The sequence below is a fragment of the Panthera uncia genome, chromosome B4 (assembly GCF_023721935.1).
Source record: "Panthera uncia isolate 11264 chromosome B4, Puncia_PCG_1.0, whole genome shotgun sequence".
NCBI lineage: Eukaryota > Metazoa > Chordata > Mammalia > Carnivora > Felidae > Panthera > Panthera uncia.
This window is the reverse complement of record NC_064809.1, coordinates 92,056,713-92,079,368: the sequence shown is the minus strand read 5'-3', so window position 1 is coordinate 92,079,368 and position 22,656 is coordinate 92,056,713. Positions and strand designations below refer to the sequence as shown.

The 22,656-nt window shown below is 38.3% G+C and overlaps 1 protein-coding gene across 5 annotated transcripts in view; it reads right to left on the bottom strand.

The window, feature by feature from the left end:
- The window catches only part of RAB3IP (RAB3A interacting protein), a 48,471-nt gene extending 28,395 nt beyond the window's left edge, over positions 1-20,076 (bottom strand). Inside the window, exons 1-4 of one of the 5 annotated variants that reach the window (XM_049627415.1) lie at positions 19,073-19,164; positions 18,222-18,360; positions 2,806-3,081; positions 1,830-2,088 (exon numbers count right to left, since the gene is read on the bottom strand). In XM_049627415.1, coding sequence (XP_049483372.1) covers positions 1,830-2,088; positions 2,806-3,081; positions 18,222-18,232 — 546 coding nt within the window. In that variant the 5' untranslated portion in view covers positions 18,233-18,360; positions 19,073-19,164. Of the gene's footprint in view, positions 1-1,829; positions 2,089-2,805; positions 3,082-18,221; positions 18,844-19,072; positions 19,260-19,579 lie in introns of those variants that run through there. The other 4 variants (XM_049627416.1, XM_049627419.1, XM_049627414.1 and 1 more) reach the window with 4 other exon arrangements.
- Between the last annotated feature and the right edge of the window lie 2,580 nt (positions 20,077-22,656).

Here is a 22,656-nt window from a genome sequence, read left to right as displayed (position 1 = left end):
TATTTTCATATTCAAGACATTTTCAAGACTTAACCTCTAAGTATTAATACTATCTTGTACATTCATAATTCACCATATGTATATGTTCACATGTCATTACTATTTCAATTACCTCAACAGGACCTCTAAATACAGCAAATAAAAGACTTTAAAAGAAATTCTCAACTGGAGCTAAGAAATTAGCAATCTGTTCTCATCAATAAGTAACCACAACATATTCTCAATGATAGATATATATGCTCAATAGTTCAGCTCTACATAAACTGTGATTGCACTTACTACTGTGTATTAAGACAACAGAGTCTGATCCAGATGGCTTCTGCCAAATACAATCACATATCCCTTCCCTTTGGAAAAAAGATAAAAAGGCTACTGATTTTTCTTTTCGATAAAATATATTTAACCAGAAATGTTTTAAAATATCTGTGTGGCTATTTTAGCTATCAGCCATTCACTGAAGCATTCATAAGGAAGCATAAATGTCAGGCATCGTACCGAATTCTGCTAAGCACTAGGGATACAAACAACAATTTACACTCTTAAGAGACAAATCTGGTAGCAAGAGAGGAGGAGTATGTGTTTGTGAAATGTCATAACATGCTAAAAATTACACATTTAAAATATGCCCTATCTTCTCAAGTTTCTAAATGTGAATTGGCCCATTTGACCTAAGTTGTCAAATTTATATAGGAAGTTGTTCATATTATTCCTTTATTGTATTTTTGATGTCTACAGAATCTGTAGTGATATCCCATTTCATTCCTGCTATTAATAATCTGTGTCTTTGTCAGTCTTGTGAGAGGTTTGTCAATTTCATTATTTTTTAAAGAATCAGCACTTTGTTTCATTCATTTTCTCTAGTTTTTCTGTTGTCAATTTCATTGATTTCTGCTCTTTATTATTTTCTTCCTTCTGCTTGCTCTGCTTTTGTTTTTTCTAGGTTCTTTTTTTTATAATTTTTAAAAATGTTTTTATTTATTTTTGAGAGAGAGAGAGAGAGAGAGCGCGCACACGAGTGGGGGAAGAGCAGGGAGAGAGAGCGAGACAGAATTTGAAGCAGGCTCCAGGCTTTCAGCTGTCAACACAGAGCCCAACATGGGGCTCGAACTCACGAACCGTCAGATCATGACCTGAGCTGAAGTCGGACACTTAACCGACTGAGCCACCCAGGTGCCCCTTTTTTTCTAGGTTCTTAAAGTGAGAGCTTAAGATTGCTGATTTGAGACTTTTTCCTTTTTCTAATTATAAATATTTAGCACTATAAATTTCCCTCTGAAACTTAATTGCAGTCACAGAAAAAGAGCAAGACATAGCCACAAATCTGGGAATAGCAGAAATTTTAAAGATGACCAAATGGGAAACAGAACAAATTAACAAAAAAGGAAAATTCTCCAAGATTCAGAAAATATTCAAGCCCAGCTGAATGGCAAAGGGAATTATTACTAAAACAAATCCCCCCCCCCCAAAAAAATGACTTGAACTAAATGACTTCAAGTGAAGGACCATAAAGTCAACCATATACAAGAAGGGGAAAACCCACACATGGAACATAACCCATCAAATCTGTGTTAATATTAATGTAAGACAGGGAGCAGGCAATGTAGTGGTTTCAGACTCTCATTTTTCCAATTAGTAATCTTAGATGAGCTTCTTTACTACTACTCCACCAATTTCAGAGATTCCCAGATGCTGCCCAACAGGAGCTGAAGCTACACATATGAGAAGGTAGGTATAAAACTACAATGATTTCATTTGAGTTGCCCCACTTCATGAGTAAACATTAATTTCAAATACAAAACATGGAAGAATAAAGCATCTTTTCTGCTTACCCTCTGAGCTTTTGCAAGTTCTTCTTTTAATCTTTCATAGCCCTTTTCTCTGACTTCCAAAACAGATGGGCTTCGTAAACGGGACAGACTATCAGTACTCAACCCAAATATATCGTCACTGCCATCACAAGCCTCTGGTATAGTAGCACCCTGTAAAAACTCCCTCTCTGCATTACAGTTGTCCTTTCTCGCAGTTAATTTAGTTAACCCAGCTGTGACTGCAGAGGTAGAACAAGGCGCTGGATCTGTAACATGGATGCTATAAAGGAGAGTTCAGGAAACATCAGCATATGCTCATACAAAACTAGCGTAAACACAAAAAGTCTGGAATGGCACTAATATTTAATTAATAGCCTTAGCTTTAAAACTAAGGTAATTTATAAATTATTAATTAAAAAATCAGTCAAAGCTAACACATTTCAAGTCTAATAGCCACATACGGCCAATGGCTAGCACATTTTCATCATCACAAAATTCTATCAGATAGTGCTACTCTAGAACTGGGGTCGGCAAATTAAATGTAGGCTAAATTCAGCCTGCTACCTGTTTTATAAGGCTCACGAACCAAGATTCATTTTTACATTCTCAAATGGTTGGGGGAAAAAAATCAAAATAAAAATACTTTGTGACATGGGAAAATTATATAAAATTCAAAATTCAGTGTCCATACATACAGTTTTATTGGAGTTTTTTCATTTATGTACTGTCTGTGGCTGCTTTCACATTTTAAAGGCAGAGCTCAATAGCTGCAACAGAGACTGTATGGCCAGCAAAGCCTAAAATATTTACCACCTGGCCCTTTACGTAAAAAGACTGCTGACCCCTGCTCTTCAACATTAACATGCATTGCTCTCTTCATGGACATGCTTTTATTATTTAAATTTTCTAAAATATTAAAACTGAAAATAAGGCAAACAAGCAAGCTGTCATTTGTTTAACATGATACTCCAAAATAAGTATCTTAATGATCTCCTACCTGATACTAGATATTTCTGCACAATTTAAACGTCTGGGGGATGAATACACAGGTTGTGTAGGAAGGTCGGAAACATCTAAGGCATTAGCCTGAATGGGGGCAGAGCACAGAGCTGAAGGATGTGGCCGGTAGATGACACTTGGTGAGGTAGTCTGCTCTTGAGTTCCTGATTCATACACACCAAGAAGGTCTGGAGAAGTAGGTGAAGCAAGGTTTACTTCATGGAAGCCTTCCAAGGGGTCATTAGCCATAGCAAAAGCCTCATCATAAGATAACCTATGTTAAAACAAAAAGCGGAGTTATTTTGATAGTGCCATTTAAAATTATATTAACAAAATAAAACTAAATTAAAATTAAATATATAACTTGTAAAATGTTTTTTTAATGTTTATTTATTTTTGAGAGAGACAGAGCATGCATACAACCAGGGGGTAAAAAGAGAGACACAGTGAGAGAGGGACAGAGAGAAGGACCACACTGCCAGCAGACAGCCCAACACAGGGCTCAAACTCATAAACCATGAGATCATGACCTGAGCCAAAACCAAGAATCAGATGCTTAACTGACTGAGCCACCTAGGCGCCCCTTTATAAAATGTGTTTTTAACAACAATCCATTATAAAGAATAAACTTCTAATAAAAATATTTAAAAAAACACTATTATCACTTAACATTTTTTAAGTGATCTCAGAGCATAAATATTACAAAATACAAACAATCTGATTTGGAATAAACTTGAAAGTTATAGCTAATGTTGTCAAACTGAGTAATTTAATAAGTAACAATGAGGAATAAATAAAAATTTCTTTGATATTTTTAACTTTTCTATCATATGATATTGGTTAGAGTAAATAGAAGATGCAGTAAAGATATGTGTATGTATGTGTATGTATATATATAAAGATATATATACATAAAGGTATATATACATATCTATATATATCTTTATATATATCTATATACATGTATGTATATCTATATACATATCTATATATATCTTTATATATATATACACACATATATATACATATATACTCACACTTAAAATGAGATATATACACTATACTATACAGTTGACCTTTGAACAACACTGTGGTTGGGGCACCAACTGCTGAAAATCCACATGTAACTTTTAACTCCACAACATCTTAACTACTGTTAGCCTCCTCTTGACCAGAAACTGTAATGATAACATAAACAGTCAATTAACATATATTTTGTACTTATATGTATTATATATTGTGTTCTTACAATAAAGCTAGAGAAAAGAAAATATTAAAACCATAAGGAAAAGAAAATACATTTATAGTACTGTATTGTGTTTATCCAAAAAAAAAAAAAAACCCACATAAAGTGAACGCATCCAGTTCAAAGTCATGTTGGTCAAGGATCAACTGATAAATTCAAGTTCAGGTAACAGCTGCAGAATTTTCATATACCTTTTACCCAGATTATGAAACTGTTAACACTTTGAAACCACTTGAGAATAGGTTTCAGACATGATGCCCATTACTGCTTAATATCTCAATATATGTATCTTAAATACAAGGACATTTTCCTGTCTAACCACAAAACCATCAAAATCAGGAAATTAACACTGATTGATATTACAATCTATTCAACAGGCTCCAGTCAAATTTCACTGATTGTCCCAATAATGGCTTTACTTATAGATCCAGGATCCAATCTAGGATAATGTGTTGCATTTCTCTAAGCCTTCAATTTCTCCTGGGGCGCCTGGGTGGCACAGCTGGTTAAGCATCAGAGGCTGATTTCTGCTCAGGTCATGATCTCGTGGTTTGTGGGATCAAGCCCCACGTCAAGCTCTGTGCTGACAACTCAGAGCCTGCTTGCGATTCTCTCTCTCCCTCACTCTCTGCACCTTCCCTGCTCTCCCTCTCTTCAAAATAAATAAACATTTAAAAAAATTTAAATTTCTCCTCTGATAGGATGAGAATGAGAATGACAACATTGTCTCCATTCTCCAAGGTGCTGTAAGGATTAATGGGGACAATCCAAATAAAGTACTTAGTGGTGTACTATGTACTTGGTACACAGTATGGCCTCAAAAAACATTTGTTACCATAACTGGCCATTAACAATAACATGTATACTTCTGCATCTACATAATCAAAAAATATTTCATATAACCACTCAATTATATCACAAAGTTTACATTAAAACTAAAAACTGTACCACTCAAATTTTTCACTTGAATGTGAAAGAACTCATAAATCCTTTATTAGTTTTCCACTATCTACAGAATACAGTCCAAACTAAACAGCCTGGAAACCAAGTCTTCTATGATCTGAGCCCAACACCTCTTCCCATTTTTTTCCTTCCTACAATAAAACTTTGATAATTGTGAGTGATACCCTACCAAAATTCTCAAACGCAAGCACCAATATAGTACCTAATTTCTTCATAAAATACAGAAAATTTCATTAAACTGAAAAATTATACTTTTATATCCTTTAAAAAATGTTTGAAACAAGACAAGTAGAAAACAAAAAGGCCGCAGTAAAATTGGCAAAGAAGAGAGGTGACCTAATATAATCTCTCGAAAGTGCAATTACAACATGTCACAAACCTTCAAAGATATATATGGACAATGAAAGCTATAGCTATTATATCTGCAACTGCCAAATTTCAAATCCAGTGTTTTCTCTGTTGTAGCAAATAATAATTTTAGTCTTCAAAATGAAACTAATTCTCGTTTTTTCACCCAAAATATTCACTACACCAAATGAAAGGTCCTATTAACAAGGAATTTAAAGTGTTTAATACTTATTATTTTTCATCCAAAAGAATATTTTCATTCCTTATTCATAATACATACATATACCAAACAAACATTAACCCTGAAAATTTCATTTTCATTTGAATACGGTTTACTAATCACACTCACTTTTAAGCAGAAAACAGGTTTTCTCATTAACCTTTCGACATTTTCTGGGTAACCATTTGATACTTTCTTTCAACCATCCCATATACCTTTAATTCATGTCTTTACACCTTGGAAGTTCATGGAATCATAGAATGTGAAAGCATTTGCATTTCTGGAAATGCAACATGGTACAAACCCTATTGAGGAAAATTTGACAATATCTGGCAAAATGACATATTCATTAAACCTATGACCCAACATGCCTACTTTTAGGGCTTTATTCCAAAGATAAACTGGCAAAATAAAAAAGAACAGATAAATACATAAGGCTAGCAACATTAGCAAAAGTCTTGTTACAGCAAAAGACTGAATGAGCTAATAATGTACATGCTCATAATGAAGCACTATGCAGCTGTAAAAAATAAATAATATCTACATACTGCTATGAGGGGATTTTGAGGCTACAGTAACATTAAAAAACAAAATAAATAACTATGCACAGGAAGCTACCTTTTACCTAAAAAAGGAGAAAATACAAATTAATTTCTATGTCTATATGACATATAGATGTATTACTATGTATACATACTTATATTTTAAAAGTGGAAGGATAAACCAAAACCTAATAGAAATGGTTATCTATAGGAAGAGGGAGATAATAGGAAGAGGAGATAGGCATGAAAACTAGACTTTTCCAAACGGATTTTGCCTTGTATTTGAATTTGACCTTGGAACCACATAAACAAAAAAACAAGATTAAATTTTAAAAAAGAATCTCTAAAAATAAAACAAATGATTCAGGCTATGTACTGAGATGGTGGCTTACCAACATAGAAAAGAGCTACTGCAAATGATTTTAAAACATTAAAACTATACAGAATATATTCTAAAGATAAAAAATGTGAAAAGAGTTATAAACTATTTTCAGTAATCGTATTAGTAATGTTGATATCCCTATTCTGAAACTATTTTATATAATACCAGGCAAATAAGTTATTATGCTAATGTCATTCAGAATTAAGATTTTCAGCACATGAGAAGAGCTATAAATATAAAATCAAAGAAGCAAAAACTCTGAAGTTCTACATTTGAATCAGAAAAATCAGAAAAAAAATTTCTATTAAAACAAAAATTCCTAAATGTATCCACTAAGGTGGTGTAACAACAGTAACCACTCAGGAGCAATGAGTAATGCCCAGAGTAATACCATTTCCTACAAAAAAAAGAACGAGGGCTCCTCAGAGGAATGGCTGATTTCCAGGCCAAGGGCAGTAACGTACAAAAAGACCCTGGAACATCCTGTTAATCCAGGAAGCAAGAAGCCCATCAAAGACTACTGGAGTGGCATCAAAAGGATTCCCACTCACCAAAGATGAGACAACCTGAACATCAAAAAGATATTATCTGTAAGGAACGAAAACAAAAATATTTTTAAATTTATGAAACTCATGATCATAAATAAAAACAAAATCTCACTGATCCCCTTTGATTGGTGCTAGGGAGCTGATTCATTATTTTGAAAACTGGTAAAATAAAGAATCAGGTACTTACCCTGATTTTCTTGTACATCAGAGAACTAAACAGTTTATGAGAAAACGCTCTTTTTAAAAGAATTCCATTTAATAAATATGAATTTGCAATCCTAATAAAATGGGTCTAGGCATCAATAATGAATAGCTATTAAAGCCATAAGGTAAAAAGCTATGTGGGGAACTTTACAGTTAGTGGATCAGAACAACAGGACCTGAACTCACTGATGACATCTTATCACAAAAAGAAATTAAGACATTATGGGATTATATGGTGAAGTAAGAAATGGACAGCACCACCATCCATGAAGCATTCTTGCCACCCTCAAAAAAAAGGGGGGGATCCCAAACAAATCAAGCCTGTAGGTAGGTCTTCACAGAAAAAAAACAAACATGTTAAATAACACCACAGGGACAAAACAGCAAAATCTAGACTTTGGGAAACTCTACTAGGCAAACCACCTGGTTTTTTCAATAAAATAGAAAAAAAAAAAAAAGGTAGAGGGAACTTACAAATTTAAAGAGAATTAACAGATATAACTAAATACAATGTGAGGATCTTGTTTGAATTTTTGAATAAAGCCAACTAGAAAACAAAATTATGAGACAAACAAGGAAACTTAAGCACTGGATATTACTGATGTTATGAATTACTGTCAATTTTTAGGGATAATGATATTATGGTTATATAAAAAAAAAATCCTTACCTTTTAGATATATGTACTGAAAATTACTTGGATTTGCTTCAAAATAACCCAGAGGGAGAAGGAGGGAACGGGACTCTGAGCCATCCAACTACCAGTCCCAATCATATAGGATGGTAAGGCAGTTTCTCTCAGAATAGCAGCTAGTATTTTTTGAGCACTCACTAAATATCAAGTGTAGTTCCAGTGCATTTATAAAGACACTGCAGCTTAAGACAGCCAGGACGAAGACCTCCATCTGTTGAACTCCAGACTCCGAGCTCTTAACCACAACATACTACCACCAGTTGAACTGCTTTGCCATTCCAGTGTTAGACTGTTTGAGTAAAAAATGTTTCTTATGTTGGAATAAAATCCATCATCCCTGCAACATCCATCTTATTTTTCTGACCTATATACATACTATTTCAGCTATTCTTTCAACAAGTATTTTGAGGGCCTGCTATGTGTCAGGCTCTGGGGAAAGAAGATGAAAAATTGTCTCTGCTCCCAAATAGTCTGAAGAAAGTAGGAGACTGCCAAGTAGAAGCAATGATACAGTGTAATAAATGCCACAGAAGACACAAAGGGTATTAAGAGACCAGAGAGGAGGGGGCAAATGAATCACAAGAAAGACTTCCAGAAAAAGTAAAGCCGAAGAAAAGACCCAAAGAACAAGAAACTAATGAGAAAGATAAAGCTCTTTGAAGGGCTTTTCAGGCATGTCTGAGGTGTGAAAGCAAAGCATTTATGGAGAATATGAATAGACTATAAACTGAAACAAAAGTAACGAACATAAAATGCAAGTCTCAAAGAGAGGCAGGTTTGAATTCACTTCTGTCAAATTATTGGGCCAACCCATGCCTAGGTTTCTCATCTGGAAATCTGTGCCTGGGTTTTCTACCTTATATGCTGAGAAATAAAAGAAACGTACATAACACTTGGGACAGCACCCTTGGGCAGGGCATCTACCTACAAGTTTTCATTCTGGAGGATACATTTAAACTTTGTTTAAATTCAAGTCACTTCTGAAAAAGATTATTTTAAGATTAAATTCAGTGCCTTTTTCAAGCATGTACAATTTCCATAAAATGTAACTTAGCTAGTAATCAGCCACCAATCACACTGGTCTGAAAATCTTTTGCTCTTTAAAATATATGGAAGCTTGGGGCACCTGGGTCGCTCAGTCAGTTAAGCATCCCACTTCAGTTCAGGTCATGAACTCATGGTTCACGAGTTCCAGTCCCACACTGGGCTCACTGCTGACAGTTCAGAGCCTGCTTGGGATTCTCTCTCTCCCTCTCTCTCTGCCCCTCCCTCGCTTGCATCTCTCTCTCTCTCTCTCTCTCTCTCTCCCTCCCTCCCTCCCTCCCTCCCTCTCCCTCTCCCTCCCTCTCCCTCTCTCTCTCTGTCCCTCCCTCCCTCAAAAATAAACATTTAAAGAGGTGCCTGGGTGGCTCAGTCGGTTAAGCAGCCGACTTCGGTTCAGGTCACGATCTCGCAGTTCATGAGTTTGAGCCCAGTGTTGGGCTCTGTGCTGACAGCTCAGAGCCTGGAGGCTGCTTCAGATTCTGTCTCTCCCTCTCTCTCTGCCCCTCTCCCACTCATTCATATTCATTCTCTCTCTCTTCTCTCTCTCTCCCCTTCTCTATTTATTTTGAGAGGGAGAGAGAGAGAATTCCAAGCAGGCTCCCTACTGTCAGCACAGAGCCCAACCCAGGGCTCAAACCCACGAACAGCAAGATCATGACCTGAGCCAAAACCAAGAGCCAGATACTCAACCAACTTAGCCACCAACGCACCCCAAAACAGTTTATTTCTGATTAGCCATATGTATTTCATGTTATTTCTTCTTTTTAGAAGTCAGTATTATCACAGCTAAAACAGCAGCCAATATTTAAAGTTAACTCTGTGTCAGATATTGTTGCTAAAAAGTTCATATGTATTAACTTATTTAATAAATGCCTAGAAAATTTCCAGTAACTTGTCATAAAAATTCTTTTTTCTATTTAGAGTGAATTTTCTAACTGAAAATAAAAAACATCCCTAGAACAACTCAAGAAACTAAGATGAATTGCTGCTACAATATTTTCAATTAAAAACTAAAGCACTTGGATAAAATGGATATACATACACAACTTAAACGAAATCGAGAAACTCAATTTCTATTATAGTCCAAAAGAACAAATAAAATCCATTTTCTCACAAAAAGCATATTCCCCTTATTTGACTTACTTAACAAGAAACAAAAGATTTACCTCTAAGGAAAGAAAACTTTAAGGCTGTAATTTTAATCTTTTTTAGACCAATTTAATATCTGAAAATTAAATAATTTTAATTCTATATTTACTAAAATTCCTCCAAGCTATATGCACCACAGCAGAACAGAAACACCAGTACCTAAAGAAGAAAGTTCAAGTCTTAGCTTTGATCAACCTCTAACTTACACCTGCAAACTTGGGCAGGTGAATTAAACTTCTCTGAGCCCCAATATCTTCATCTATTTAGCGATGGAATTGGAACCAATGATCCTGATTATAAGGTGGTGGGTGAGTGTATCTGTAGGCCAGAAGGAAGACCAGATTCTGACTTTCTGATGGGAATAATTAACAAGTGTTAATCTAATACTTGCCAAATATCAGCACAAACATCATCAAGAGAAAAAAAAAAAAAAACAACGGTTGTTTTGTTTGGTTTAAAAATATTGTTCAGGGCGCCTGGGTGGTTCAGTCGGTTAAGCGTCCCACTTCGGCTCAGGTCATGATCTCACGGTTCGTGAGTTCAAGCCTCGCGTCAGGCTCTGTGCTGACAGCTCAGAGCCTGGAGCCTGTTTCAGATTCTGTGCCTCCCTCTCTCTCTCTGACGCTCCCCCGTTCATGCTCTGTCTCAAAAATAAATAAACGTTAAAAAAAAAAAAATTTAAAAATATTGTTAAATTATAGGCATACTGTTCTAAATGTTCTTCCTCAACAAAGCAAGCATCTATTATATTATACTATATATACTGTATATAACATACAGAAATGTTTACATCTGTATTATTTTCCTCTTTCAACTTACTGAAAGACTGCTGGAGGATGGAAAGCAGGGAGGAAGGTACAGATGCTTTTAGTAATTCCCAAATGACTCAATTCAGCATGAATTATGGAAGAAACAGCCTGTCATTAAAAATTAGATTGCTATCTCAACAGTGTATAACGAATTAAAGTGTTACAAATTCCATCGTCACTTCCTTAAAAACCACCAATATTTAAATTTTATTTATTAAATACATTTATCCATATATAATATTAGTGTATTTAATAAGTTTTTTTTATCAATTGTGTCTATTCTATTTGGAATGGAAGGATGATTGCCAGCTTCAACTCCTCGGGGCAAATCCCGGCACCAAGTTCTAAGAATGGTGCAATGAAATGGGACTAAAGAGAAGGTACACAGCCTGTTGTGAGCCACTAAATGATTACCCTGAGGGCTGGGGGAGGGAAAGAAATGTTTCAGGAGAAGTAAAATATAAGTTATAAGTAATATAAGTTATAAAATGTAAATAAAATATAACATAAAAAATAAAATTTTAAACCCTGTGTAGGAATTCAATAGGTCGACAAGGCAGGGCAATAATACAGGACAGTCAGGGAATAACAGTCTGGCACTAATGAAACTAACAAAGAAGAGAAGGACAGAACATCAGGCTAGAGAGGCAGATATGTGACAGATCATTAAGAGCTTCATTTAACATGGAAAATGCTGCTTGTAGTTTATCCTGGAGAGATGGTCAGATCTACATTTTACCAAGTGTAGATACACTTTGATGTAGTAAAGATTAGTGCAGTTAGTGTAGATTAGAAAAAATAATTCCCAAGGCAATAAGGACTTTAACTAGAGAGAAGAGACTAGAGGCAACTGGTTAAGAGGTTACTGCAACAGGCTAGCCAAGAGATTACAAAGGTCTGATCTAATGTCAATCTCGATACTTTGATATTGGAAGGAATGGAAGTACACACACATATATATACACACACATGAGAAACCTTCAGGACACCGTCATTTGTATTTATATACACATACATGCACATACACATTACACAAATACACACCTATACTCTGCATGTGTGATACACACACACACACAAACACATTATATACATTATTCCAGTTATTCCTCACACCAACCCTTTGAACTGGTTCTTACTTTTTTAGTTTTTTTAATGTTTATTATTATTTTGAGAGAGAGAGAGAGAGAAAGAGCAGTGAAGGGGAAGAGAGAAAGAGGGAGACACAGAATCCGAAGCAGGCTCCGGGCTCTGAGCCATGAGCACAGAGCCCCGATGCGGGGCTCAAACTCAGACTGTGAGATCATGACCTGAGCCGAAGTCGGACACTTAACTGACTGAGCCACCCCGGCGCCCCTCGTTTTTTTGGGGTTTTTTTTGTTGTTTTTTTTTTTTTTACAGAAAAAGAACTTGAGGCTCAGAGAGAATAATTAATTTCATCCAGATCAAACATGTCAATAAATAACAGCTAGGATTCAATCCTGGTGTGTCTGATTCTGACACCTGACTCCACTACATCCAAGAATCACTTAAAAGATAAAACTGATGGGGGGGAAAGGCTAGATTCAGATAAATGGTAGATCAAGACAGATGCACTCTAAAAGTTCAATCAATGCTTTCAGGTTTGTGTAAACCATGCCTAGGGCCATCTTGGTAGAGATTTCTGGTCCTAACTATCATCCAGCATATTCTGTGCTCTCAGAAGCAGGGGCTGCTGAATAACCACATTTGAACCACATGATCATGCATGGTTATTTGTGAAAAATGTATTTGACTTGGACCCACAGTTGAGTTCTCACCTTAAAATCAAGAAGGTGCATTCTTGGAATAAACAACTTCAAAAGAGTCCAGTTTTAATTGCTACTTCAGTTAGACATCAAAATCCCATAGGAAAGAGTTGTTTTACTGATATTTATGCTTAGAAATTTTCCTTCTTTTCAAAGCTTGTATGCCTTCCCCAAGTTTTCAGAAATGCAGGCTAGAGAGATTAAGAAGGATCAGGAAGCAAATACTCCATGTAATCTGAAATTAAGGAATAAAATTAATATCTTTGATAAAAAAAAAAAAAAAAAAAGACAGATGCACTCTAGGGCAGGTCTCACCCAACCATAAGTAAGTGAACAATCTAAACAACAACACAGTTTAATCTTGTACTTACTTTCAGAAAGGGAAAACTAAAGTTTCTCTAATGCACAGCTGCTAAAATAAGCATTTGCTATTGCGATGTGTTCTTTCTTTCTTCCCACATTCTCTTTGCTATCAACATTTCCTCCTCTATTTTGCTATGTGGGGTTTAAAATACTTATTTAGCCTCTTATAGAACTTAGGGGAATGAAGGAAGCATATAAATAAAAATAAAGAGACTTGATTTTATTATAGCGGCCTTATTATGTATTCAAAAATGTGTGGATATTTGATACAAAGGAATTATTAATTTATTTTTATTTTTTTAATATTTATTTTTGAGAGAGAGAGAGTACACACATGAGTAGGAGAGGGGCAGAGGAGGAGAGAAAGAGAATACTAAGCAGGCTCTGTGCTGTCACCATAGAGCCCAACACAGGGCTCGAACTCATGAACCAGGAGATCATGACCTGAGCTGAAATCAAGAGTAGGATGCTTAATGTACCAAGCCACCCAGACACCCCTATTGTTATTTTTTTTTTAAGTGTATAACAGTATTGTAGCTAACTGCCCTTCACGCTTTAAAAAAACATACTGAAATATTTACAGATGAAAGTATACAATGCCTGGAATTTGCTCAAAATAATACAAGAAGGAGAGAAACAGATGTGGCAGGACTGACTCTTCTTGCTGACTACTGGGGTTAAATGACAGGAACTTTCAGATCCATTACATTTTTGCAACTACTTATTTGAAATTCTCCATTAATTAGAGAGCTTTCAAATTTATTCAAACACTATATAAATAAGGAAAAAGACCAAAACAGTATGTTATTTACATATATATAGATAGATATAGATATAACAGTATGTTATTTATATATAAATCATTTTCTCTCGGGGGCCTGGGTGGCTTAGTCAGTTAAGCACCTGACCCTTGATCCTGGCTCAGGTCATGTTCTCAAGGTTCATGAGATGGAGACCCAAATGGGGCTCTACGCGGACAGGGGGGAGCCTGCTTGGAATTCTCTCTCTGCCCCTCCCCCACTCGTTCACACACTCTCTCTCAAAACACATAAATAAACTTAAAAAAAAGGAAAGAAAAGGGAAAACAAGTTTTTCTTTCTGATGTCTAGGGATCAAATATAATTCTTTTCCTAAAAGGAAATTAATGCACATTTACTTATTGCCTTTTGAATTTATTTTGTTTTTGTTTTTTATATTTTACCCTGATGTGTCAACCAGGTGCCCCCAAATACTCAATACTATTATCTGGACACATAGAATTACAATGCACTCAATTGGTTCAAAGCTATCATTTGTATGCTCCTATAAACTTCTAAGGTACTCTCACATTCTTCCACAGATTTCCTTTATACTAGATTGTCAATTCATATATGTAGAATTCTATTAACTTCCATTATGCTTATGTTTACAATCCTGTTAACTACAGAAATTTTCATTCTTTTCCTCTGATCTAAGTAATCTCAGCTTATGGCTATAGCTATCTAATTTTGTGTTGCTGATATTCTAAGATAAATCAAGACTACTATTTCACTTCTTTCTAACCATGACTAGATACAGCTGAAGCTTATGAAACTGCCTCATTTGTTGTAAACTGAAAGGGAAAGCAGAAGAGAAAAACACAGAGAGCAAGTTAATGCTACCTGTTGGAAGTATCCCTCTCTTCCTCCCCTTAGCCCACACAGTTCTCACTCTGAACACATTTCCATTACTACTGCTAGATGACTTTCAATACATCCCGACATTCCTCCACTGACACCCATCACCAAACACAGCCCAGCACCTACAGGTATACCAGGCCCAGTTCAAACGCTATAAAATGGGCTAGGATAACTTAAGTCCTGCCTTCAAAGCATGTGCACACTAGAGGAAGGGAACTCAAGGTCAACAAAACTTACAGGACAGTATGAATACCAAAACTAATAAATATCAAAATAGAGGCATTGACTCAGTGCTCTGGAAGAATAAAAGAGAAAAAAAAAAGTACTACCTAGCAAAGCTAAGGAGATCAGTAGAGAAAAGGAGAAATTAGCTAGCCAGGAGTTTTCAAAAGTTTTGTTATTTTATTTTTAAATATCAAGTGTACTTAAGTAACTTAGTAACCAAGTTACTATCCTTTATTGAACTATACCTTAACCAAAACTCTACACAAGACAAAGCTTTTACACTTGAAAAGTGTACCTCCTCAGAATATCCTGAAAGCTCTCCCTCATTACCTCAACACACAGTATCTCTACCCACAACTCATCATTTCTCTCCACTCTCCAACTATTCTAGCACTTTGTGTTATTTGGCACTCGTTAAAATTACAATGGGGTGCCTGGGTGGCTCAGTCATTAAGCGCCCAACTTCGGCTCAAGCCATGATCTCATGGTTCATAAGTTTGAGCCCTGCATCCGGCTCTGTGCTAACAGCTCAGAGACTGGAGCCTGCTACAGATTCTGTGTCTCCCTCTCTCTCGGACCCTCCCCTGCTCACACTCTGGCTGTATCTCAAAGAATAAACATTAAAAAAAAAATTACAACAATAACACATATATGAGAAGTGCAGATGCCTTCTAAATTTTGAGGAACTTATCAAAGCTACAGGAATGATTATAAGGTCTGCCTTTCACACTCCATGAATACTTTCCTTTAACCCCCACGGTGACCTGCACAGTAGATGCTCAATGAATATTTGATTTAAAAATCTCTGGTGACACATAAAGAATTACTTATTATGCTAAGTATCACATAAAAGCTTAATTAAAACAATTCTTCAGCATGACAACCTACACATGAAGTAGCAGAGCAAAGTGGTTAAGAGCACTGCTCTCAGTGGTTAAAGATAAACTGCCTGACTTCTAATCTAGTCCTATCATTTAATTAGCTGTGTGACCTTAAGGAAGCTACATAATCTCTCAGTGTCTCAATCTTCTCAACTATAAAATGGGATAAAGCAGGAGTGCCTGGGTGGCCCAGTCAGTTGAGTGTCCAACTCTTGATTTAGGCTCAGGTCATGATCTCATGAGATCGAGCCCCACATCAGGCTCTTGCTGAGTGTGGAGCCTGCTTGGGATTTTTTCTCTCTCTCTCTCCCCTCTCTCTCTCCTCTCTCTCTCTCTCTCTCTCTCTCTCTCTCTCCCTTCCTCCGCCCTTCGTCCTCAGTTGCATGCTCTCTAAAATTAAAAATAAAAATGAAATAAAATGGAATAAAACAGTAGCTAACTCGTAAGTCACTGTAAGAGTAAATGACTTGGTACAGTGTTTATACCAGAACCTGACACAGAGTAAGTTGTAAGTTCAATAATAGTAGTAGCAGTAGTGGTATTGCCATCACCAAAAAACCTGGATACTTTGTAGCCAGAAATTCAAATGATAGTAACACCTTTTATCTGAGGTCTCCTTATAGTTACAAAGCTCTTCCACAGAAGATGTAGAAAGGAATGGAAGAGCAAGCATGTTAGGAGTTCCATTAACCCTGGCTCTACCATTAATCATCTACAGGACCACTGACAACTAAGTACCCACAGGCAAGTTAGTTTGCCTCTCTGAGCCTCAGTTCTCTGATCTGTATAATGTGGTAATACCATCTATACCCCAGGAATGTCCTGAGGACAAAAGGGGTCAAGGTATGTAAATCAACAAGCACAGTGTATGGCCAACTACCAAGCTAATAATATCTGTTCCTTTCTCCCACTCCCATACCTCACATGGAATATCCCATTTGATTCTCATCCCCCCATTATGATATTCACATCAGGCTGAACGACATTAAAAAGAATCAAGGGGCGTCTGGCTGGCTCAGTTGGAAGAGTATGAAACTCTTGATCTCAGGGTTGTGAGTTTGAGCCCCCAGCTGGGTGTGGAGATTACTTAAGTAAATTAATAATATATTTAAAAATAAATAAATAGGTAAAAATAGTTGAAAGCTGGCAAATTCACTCTATCCATTTACAAATAGAGAAAATAAGCTCAGAACGGTTAAATGATTTACTCAAGGTCACATGCAGGGTAAGTAATGAAGCTAAAGCTTTAAAACAGATTAAAATTTTTTCATTTCGCTAGCTAGCTAACTGGTTAGGTGAGTCCCTCTCAGGAAGGGGAAAAAAAAAAAAAAGGTATACTAAGTACCATAATACATGCAAAATTACTGTAACCTACAAGTTTTTGTTCTGCCATATTAAAAATTGATGGGGACCTAGATTTCTAAGAAACCTTCCATTGTAAAAATTATCTGTGCAATGTCTATGTATATGTTGTGGTGAACTAAGGGTTTAAAGAAAATTATAGGAAAAAAATATTAAAGGAAGCATATGCATAACTATACTGATTCAAAAAGTACAACTGGATCTAATTAGAAACCCCTCAAGTAGCTGAACAGCAAATGTCCATCCTAGTGAAAGGGTACAGGTATCTAATACCACAGCAGTATTGTTTGCCCAACACACAAGGAAGAGTTATATTAAAGTGTCCACTTTGGTTAACGAAGGTATGGACTAATATGTAACTTTACTGTAGTGAAAAAGAAAAAAACTCATAAGGCTTTTCTTCCAGTAGTAAGAAATGCACTATTGTAGTACAAATGTAGAACTGCTAAACTAACTTCTATAAATTCTACATGGGCTTTAGGATTAGATCACATAAACCATAGTTGGGATTCAATGTCTGCCCGAACATGAAAAGTCCTAACAAAATGCACAGTACTGGTAAATAAATGACAAATGTTAACAGAACAAGGCCCCATAAACCTGGTGGAATATTTAACAGTATCAAATATTTACTGTGATCAGTCTACAAATCTATTCTGCTGCTTTTCTCCTTGATTTGTCATCCACCATTTTACAAAAACCCTACGGACAACAAAATAAGAAAGAGGATAATGAACAAAAACTGGGTCTTTCAACAGATTTACATAGAACAGTTTTGTTTTAATCCGCTTATGGGTCTCCTCCAATTATGTAATCGTTCCACGGCAAAAGATTACACGGCTTTTTCCTACACTGAAAGGAAGGGGTTGGAGGGAGAAACAGAGGAGTGTGAAACAGGTAGCCTCAAAATATGCTCTGTTTCCACGAAACTAAACTGTCTGCTTCTTAGGGACCAGTATGAACTCAGCATTCTTAATTTTCGAGACCTTACCCTTTAGCCATTACAGATTTGTTTTCTTAATCCCATAACAACTGGCAACTCTTCACGTGCTGCAGATTCCACCTAACATCATCACTTCTAGAGTCCATTAGAGCCGGCTGGTCCCAGGGCGGTCAGAGAGTTGTCAACGCTGAAAGGGCAGTGTAATTACAATTACGTCGGTGCAGCTCTTCTCAACTCCCCGAAACAAAAGTCAGGCTGAAATGCTCTGCCACCCTAAGGCGCGCGACTCCGGGCGCTCGCTCCGGTCCCCCAGGTTTCGCCGAAACCCGCCGAGCGTGACCTCTACGCCTCGGCACCGAGCCTCGCTTGTCCTTTTCTACGACCCCAGGTCCAAGCCTACGGCTTCATCCTGCTCCAGGTCCCGCGCAGCGCGGGGCTGCACACTTGTTCGGGGAACTCTCTTAGACCCCCACCCCCTCCGCGACCGCAGGTCCCCAGCTCCCGGCCGCGCGCGCGCCCCGCCGACAGGTAACCGGGATTCCGGCTCACAGCCGCGGGCGCTCGGGACCGCGCAGTTAATGAGTAACGCGCCCGCGTCCGGGGGGCGGGGGAGGAGCCGCCGCCGCCCGACGCCCCAGCGGCCCCAGACGCCCCGAGGCGCCGCGCCGCGCCCCCCGCCGCCGCCGCCTCCACCGGGGTTCTCCGAGCCCGTGTGCCGAGATGGGGGAGCGCGCTTGCCGGGCAGGGGCGGCCGGGCCAGGTCGTCGCGCGCCGCGCCCGCACTTGCACCTGCCACCGCCGCCCCTCCAGGCCGGCTCGCGGGAGAGAGGCGGGCGCGCGGGCGCCGAGGGGGGCGGTGCTCCGCGTCCGGGGCCTCTCCCTCCCGCGGCTGCCCTCACCTGCCGAAACCACCGCGGTCGCTGCCTGCGCTCAGGGGCGCTCGCAGCGCTGTACAGAGCCTGTCCTGAGGCAGCGAGAGGAAGACGAGGACTGCCGGCCGGTCGACGCCGCTACACTCAACGAAGGTGGGCGCACTGCGCTGGGAGCCGCCGAAGGAGAGCGGGACTGCGCCTGCGCCGGGAGCGGAGCCGGGAGCCGGGAGCGGCCGGGCCCGGTGGAGGGAAGGCGGGGCTGGGGGCGGGGCGGGGGCGGGACTGGCGTGGGGCTGGCGTGGGGCGGGAGGAGTCGACGCGCTCCCGCGCCCCCTGGCGCCAGGCGGGGCTCTTCGCAGGTGCCGAGGAGCGTGCCCCAGGTGCCTCCGCGGGCGGTTGCCCTGGGAACGAGCACCCGCGGCGCTGAGCCAAGTTTCCCTGGGCTTTATGGGCGCCTCGAGTTAACTTCGTGTTGGACTGTCCAGGAGTCGGGAAATGAACTTTCGATGTGAGTTGAGGACTACTAGAACCAACCTCAAACTTGGCGTCCATATGTATCTTACAGCGTGTGCGTATGTGTATGAGGGATGGAAGCAGAGGAAGTCTGATAGAACCAGATTCCATCATCTGATCAGTGGCTAGAGCATTCGAGAATGTCCTTTCTGTATCCGCCTTCTCTCATTTTTTGTGTCAACTCTTTTATCAAACTTCCACCGCACTTTAGGTTCTCTGGGTAGGAAAAGTGAAAATACAGAACCAAGCTCCCAAAATCTGATCAGTAAGAAGCGATCGCCATATGTGTCTCTGTGTTTAGTAAAAGACATGGAATTTATGTGATAGACATACTGACCAGGACCATCATTCTAAATGTTGATCACATCTGTTAGAGGCAGTAAAGAAGAGTAGATTATGTGTATGACTATAGCAATCAGGATTTCTGGGATTGAAATCACTAGTGCTAGCTGGGTGACTTTGGTCAAGCTGATCTCTAATAGTACCAATTTTCTCATCAGTAAATGGGGATAATAAGAGTATCCACCTCTCTGACTCGTGAGAGAGCAAATGGTTTAGTACATGTAAAATGCTGTACTGCATGACAGAATGTCTAATGAATATTAGCTATTATTATTAACAACATTATTACTGTTACCATCCATGTATCATCCAAACAGAAACCTGAAAAGTCATTATTCACTTTCACCAATATAGCGAGTCTTATCCATTCTAATTCCCAAGTCATTCTTAAACCTATCCCATTTCCTATTCATTGTCACTAGATAATAACCTTCGTCCATTAACCTTCTTCCTAACTATTCTCCCTTACCCCCTGTCATTCATGTCATGTCCTGAATGAATACTGTTATTCATCACTTACTGTGCTCCATCTCTGTGCCTACTGCTGGACCTGGGGACAGAGAAACTATTACACACTATCTCAAGAACTCAAACATTGCGAGGGAGACAAGCATAATAGTAGCTACGTGGAATGAATAACTCTGCATACAGCAAACCACTTGGGTTCTCCACTCTTCTCATACTCTCTCATGTATCTCATGTTTACATATGCTACTCCTTTTTCTTGTTATGTCCTGACCCTCCACCTTTTTCTTACCTAATTCCTGTTTATCCTTCATTATTCAGACTAAGCATCAATTCCCTTCTGAACCCTTCCCTGTTGCTTGCCACCTAGCCCTGTCCCACCCCAGTATGGGTTAGGTGCTCTTAGCTGTGCTCCCATAGGACCTTGTCTCTTTCTAGCAGTTATCACATAGAATGGTAATGGTGGTTTTGTCTGTTTTCCTACTAACTATTAGCTTCTTGAGAACAAGCACAAGACCTGACACGTAGTAGAACTGGCTCAATAAATGCAGATGAGTAAATGACATACATACTGACACACTGTCTTGGTATATAAATGTTTAGAGGACAGGCCCTGTGATCTGTTCTGCATAGGAGTTAAGACATCAAGCATCTACAGGAAATAGTAAACAGTAGCCTTATGCCTGAGTCCCAGGCTAGTCCATTTGCAAATTAGCTACCATCCTAGAGGCTCTTTGGAAAGTACTCAGAGGTGTCTCCTCCCACATGCTTAACCTGGAAGCATAGTTTAAGAATGAAAAGAGCCATATGAGTAGTTACCTGTAATAATGCCTTGGTGTCCTTGCAACAGAGAGACCAAGGTATGTTGCAAAGTGTGAGACACTCAGAGTCTCAGCCTACAAAATCTGTAAAGTGTTGTAAGCATCCTAGGTTAGATTGCTCACCCATATATTAAAGAGACAGACACTTCACAAACTTTAAAAATATGATGATAGATTTTGCTGTGTGCTCAAATCTGCCTTCTTTCTCTTTCATTAAAAAAATAAATTATACAATATATAAGATGATATTGTATTTTTTAGAGAAATCTTAAGACTTTCACATCCATACCTGAGGCCAGAAAATGAAGGAGATGAATGCAAATATCCAGAAATTTTTAATTGACAAATCATCAGTTATAATTTTTTATTGCTTATTTGCCTCTTTTGTTTTTCCAAGTCCAGACAATGTATATTTACAGGGTACTTTCCAGTTTCAAACTAACTTCACACAAATTATCTCATGAACCTTTTACAAAAAACAATTTGACATAGGTAGAAAGGTAATCTTCATCTTTACCGACAGGGAGCTTGGACCACCAAAGTTAGGGCCTTGGTCTTCAGAATACAGGGTAATATCTTACAGACAAATGAAGTTAAAACTCTAAAAAGCATACCGGACTTCATGTCCAGCAGTATGGCAAACTAGAGACTGGCTGATTGCCCCACCAAAAGCAACTCAAAGTGCTAGATGAAATATATAAAACGTCTTATCAAACATATCAATAAGCTGATAAGAACATAAGAAATCCTCAAGGGCAAAAAAAACTAGGTAAAAGCAGGAACCCAGACAGTAAATAATAACAATGCAAAATGGAAGAAGGAAAGAAAGAAAGAAAGAAAGAAAGAAAGAAAGAAAGAAAGAAAGAAAGAAAGAAAAAAGATGTTTACAAGGGGAAATGTACCAAAAATAATATTTCCTTGACTAGCAAAATAATTATTTGCAAGCTAGGGTTTGCATTCCCACAAAAATTGGCTTTCATAACTTCTGTACAAAAGCAGAGCTGTCTCTGAAGTGTCTTTTATTAGATCGGTTATGGACAATTCTGCATTTCAGGCCCTTTTCCTAATGTTGGAATAAACAACTGCAAAAAATTGGAAAGCTGAGAGAAAAAGGTTAACAGAAGAGCTTAGACTCTAAAAAGTATGGTGCTCTTCAAAAGAGTCACTTTAACAAGCTACATACATATAAGGAAAAGTTTGGGTAATTGGCTTCAGATCTATAGACACCCAAATTGCCATCCATTGAACGCATATTTATTTATTACTTCTCTATGCCAGATATATAAATAATCTGCAGTGAGAGAGAAGAGAAGGAGAGGTGAGACACAATGAGAGGACCTCTTGGCCTCCCCACTGTCCCAGGTTCCAGTCTATTCCTGAGGCTTTCTTCATTCCTACCCATAGGTTCTGTGACAAATCCTTGTATGTTTAATTCTGCCATTTTGCTTATATTTTCAGTGGATTCCTATC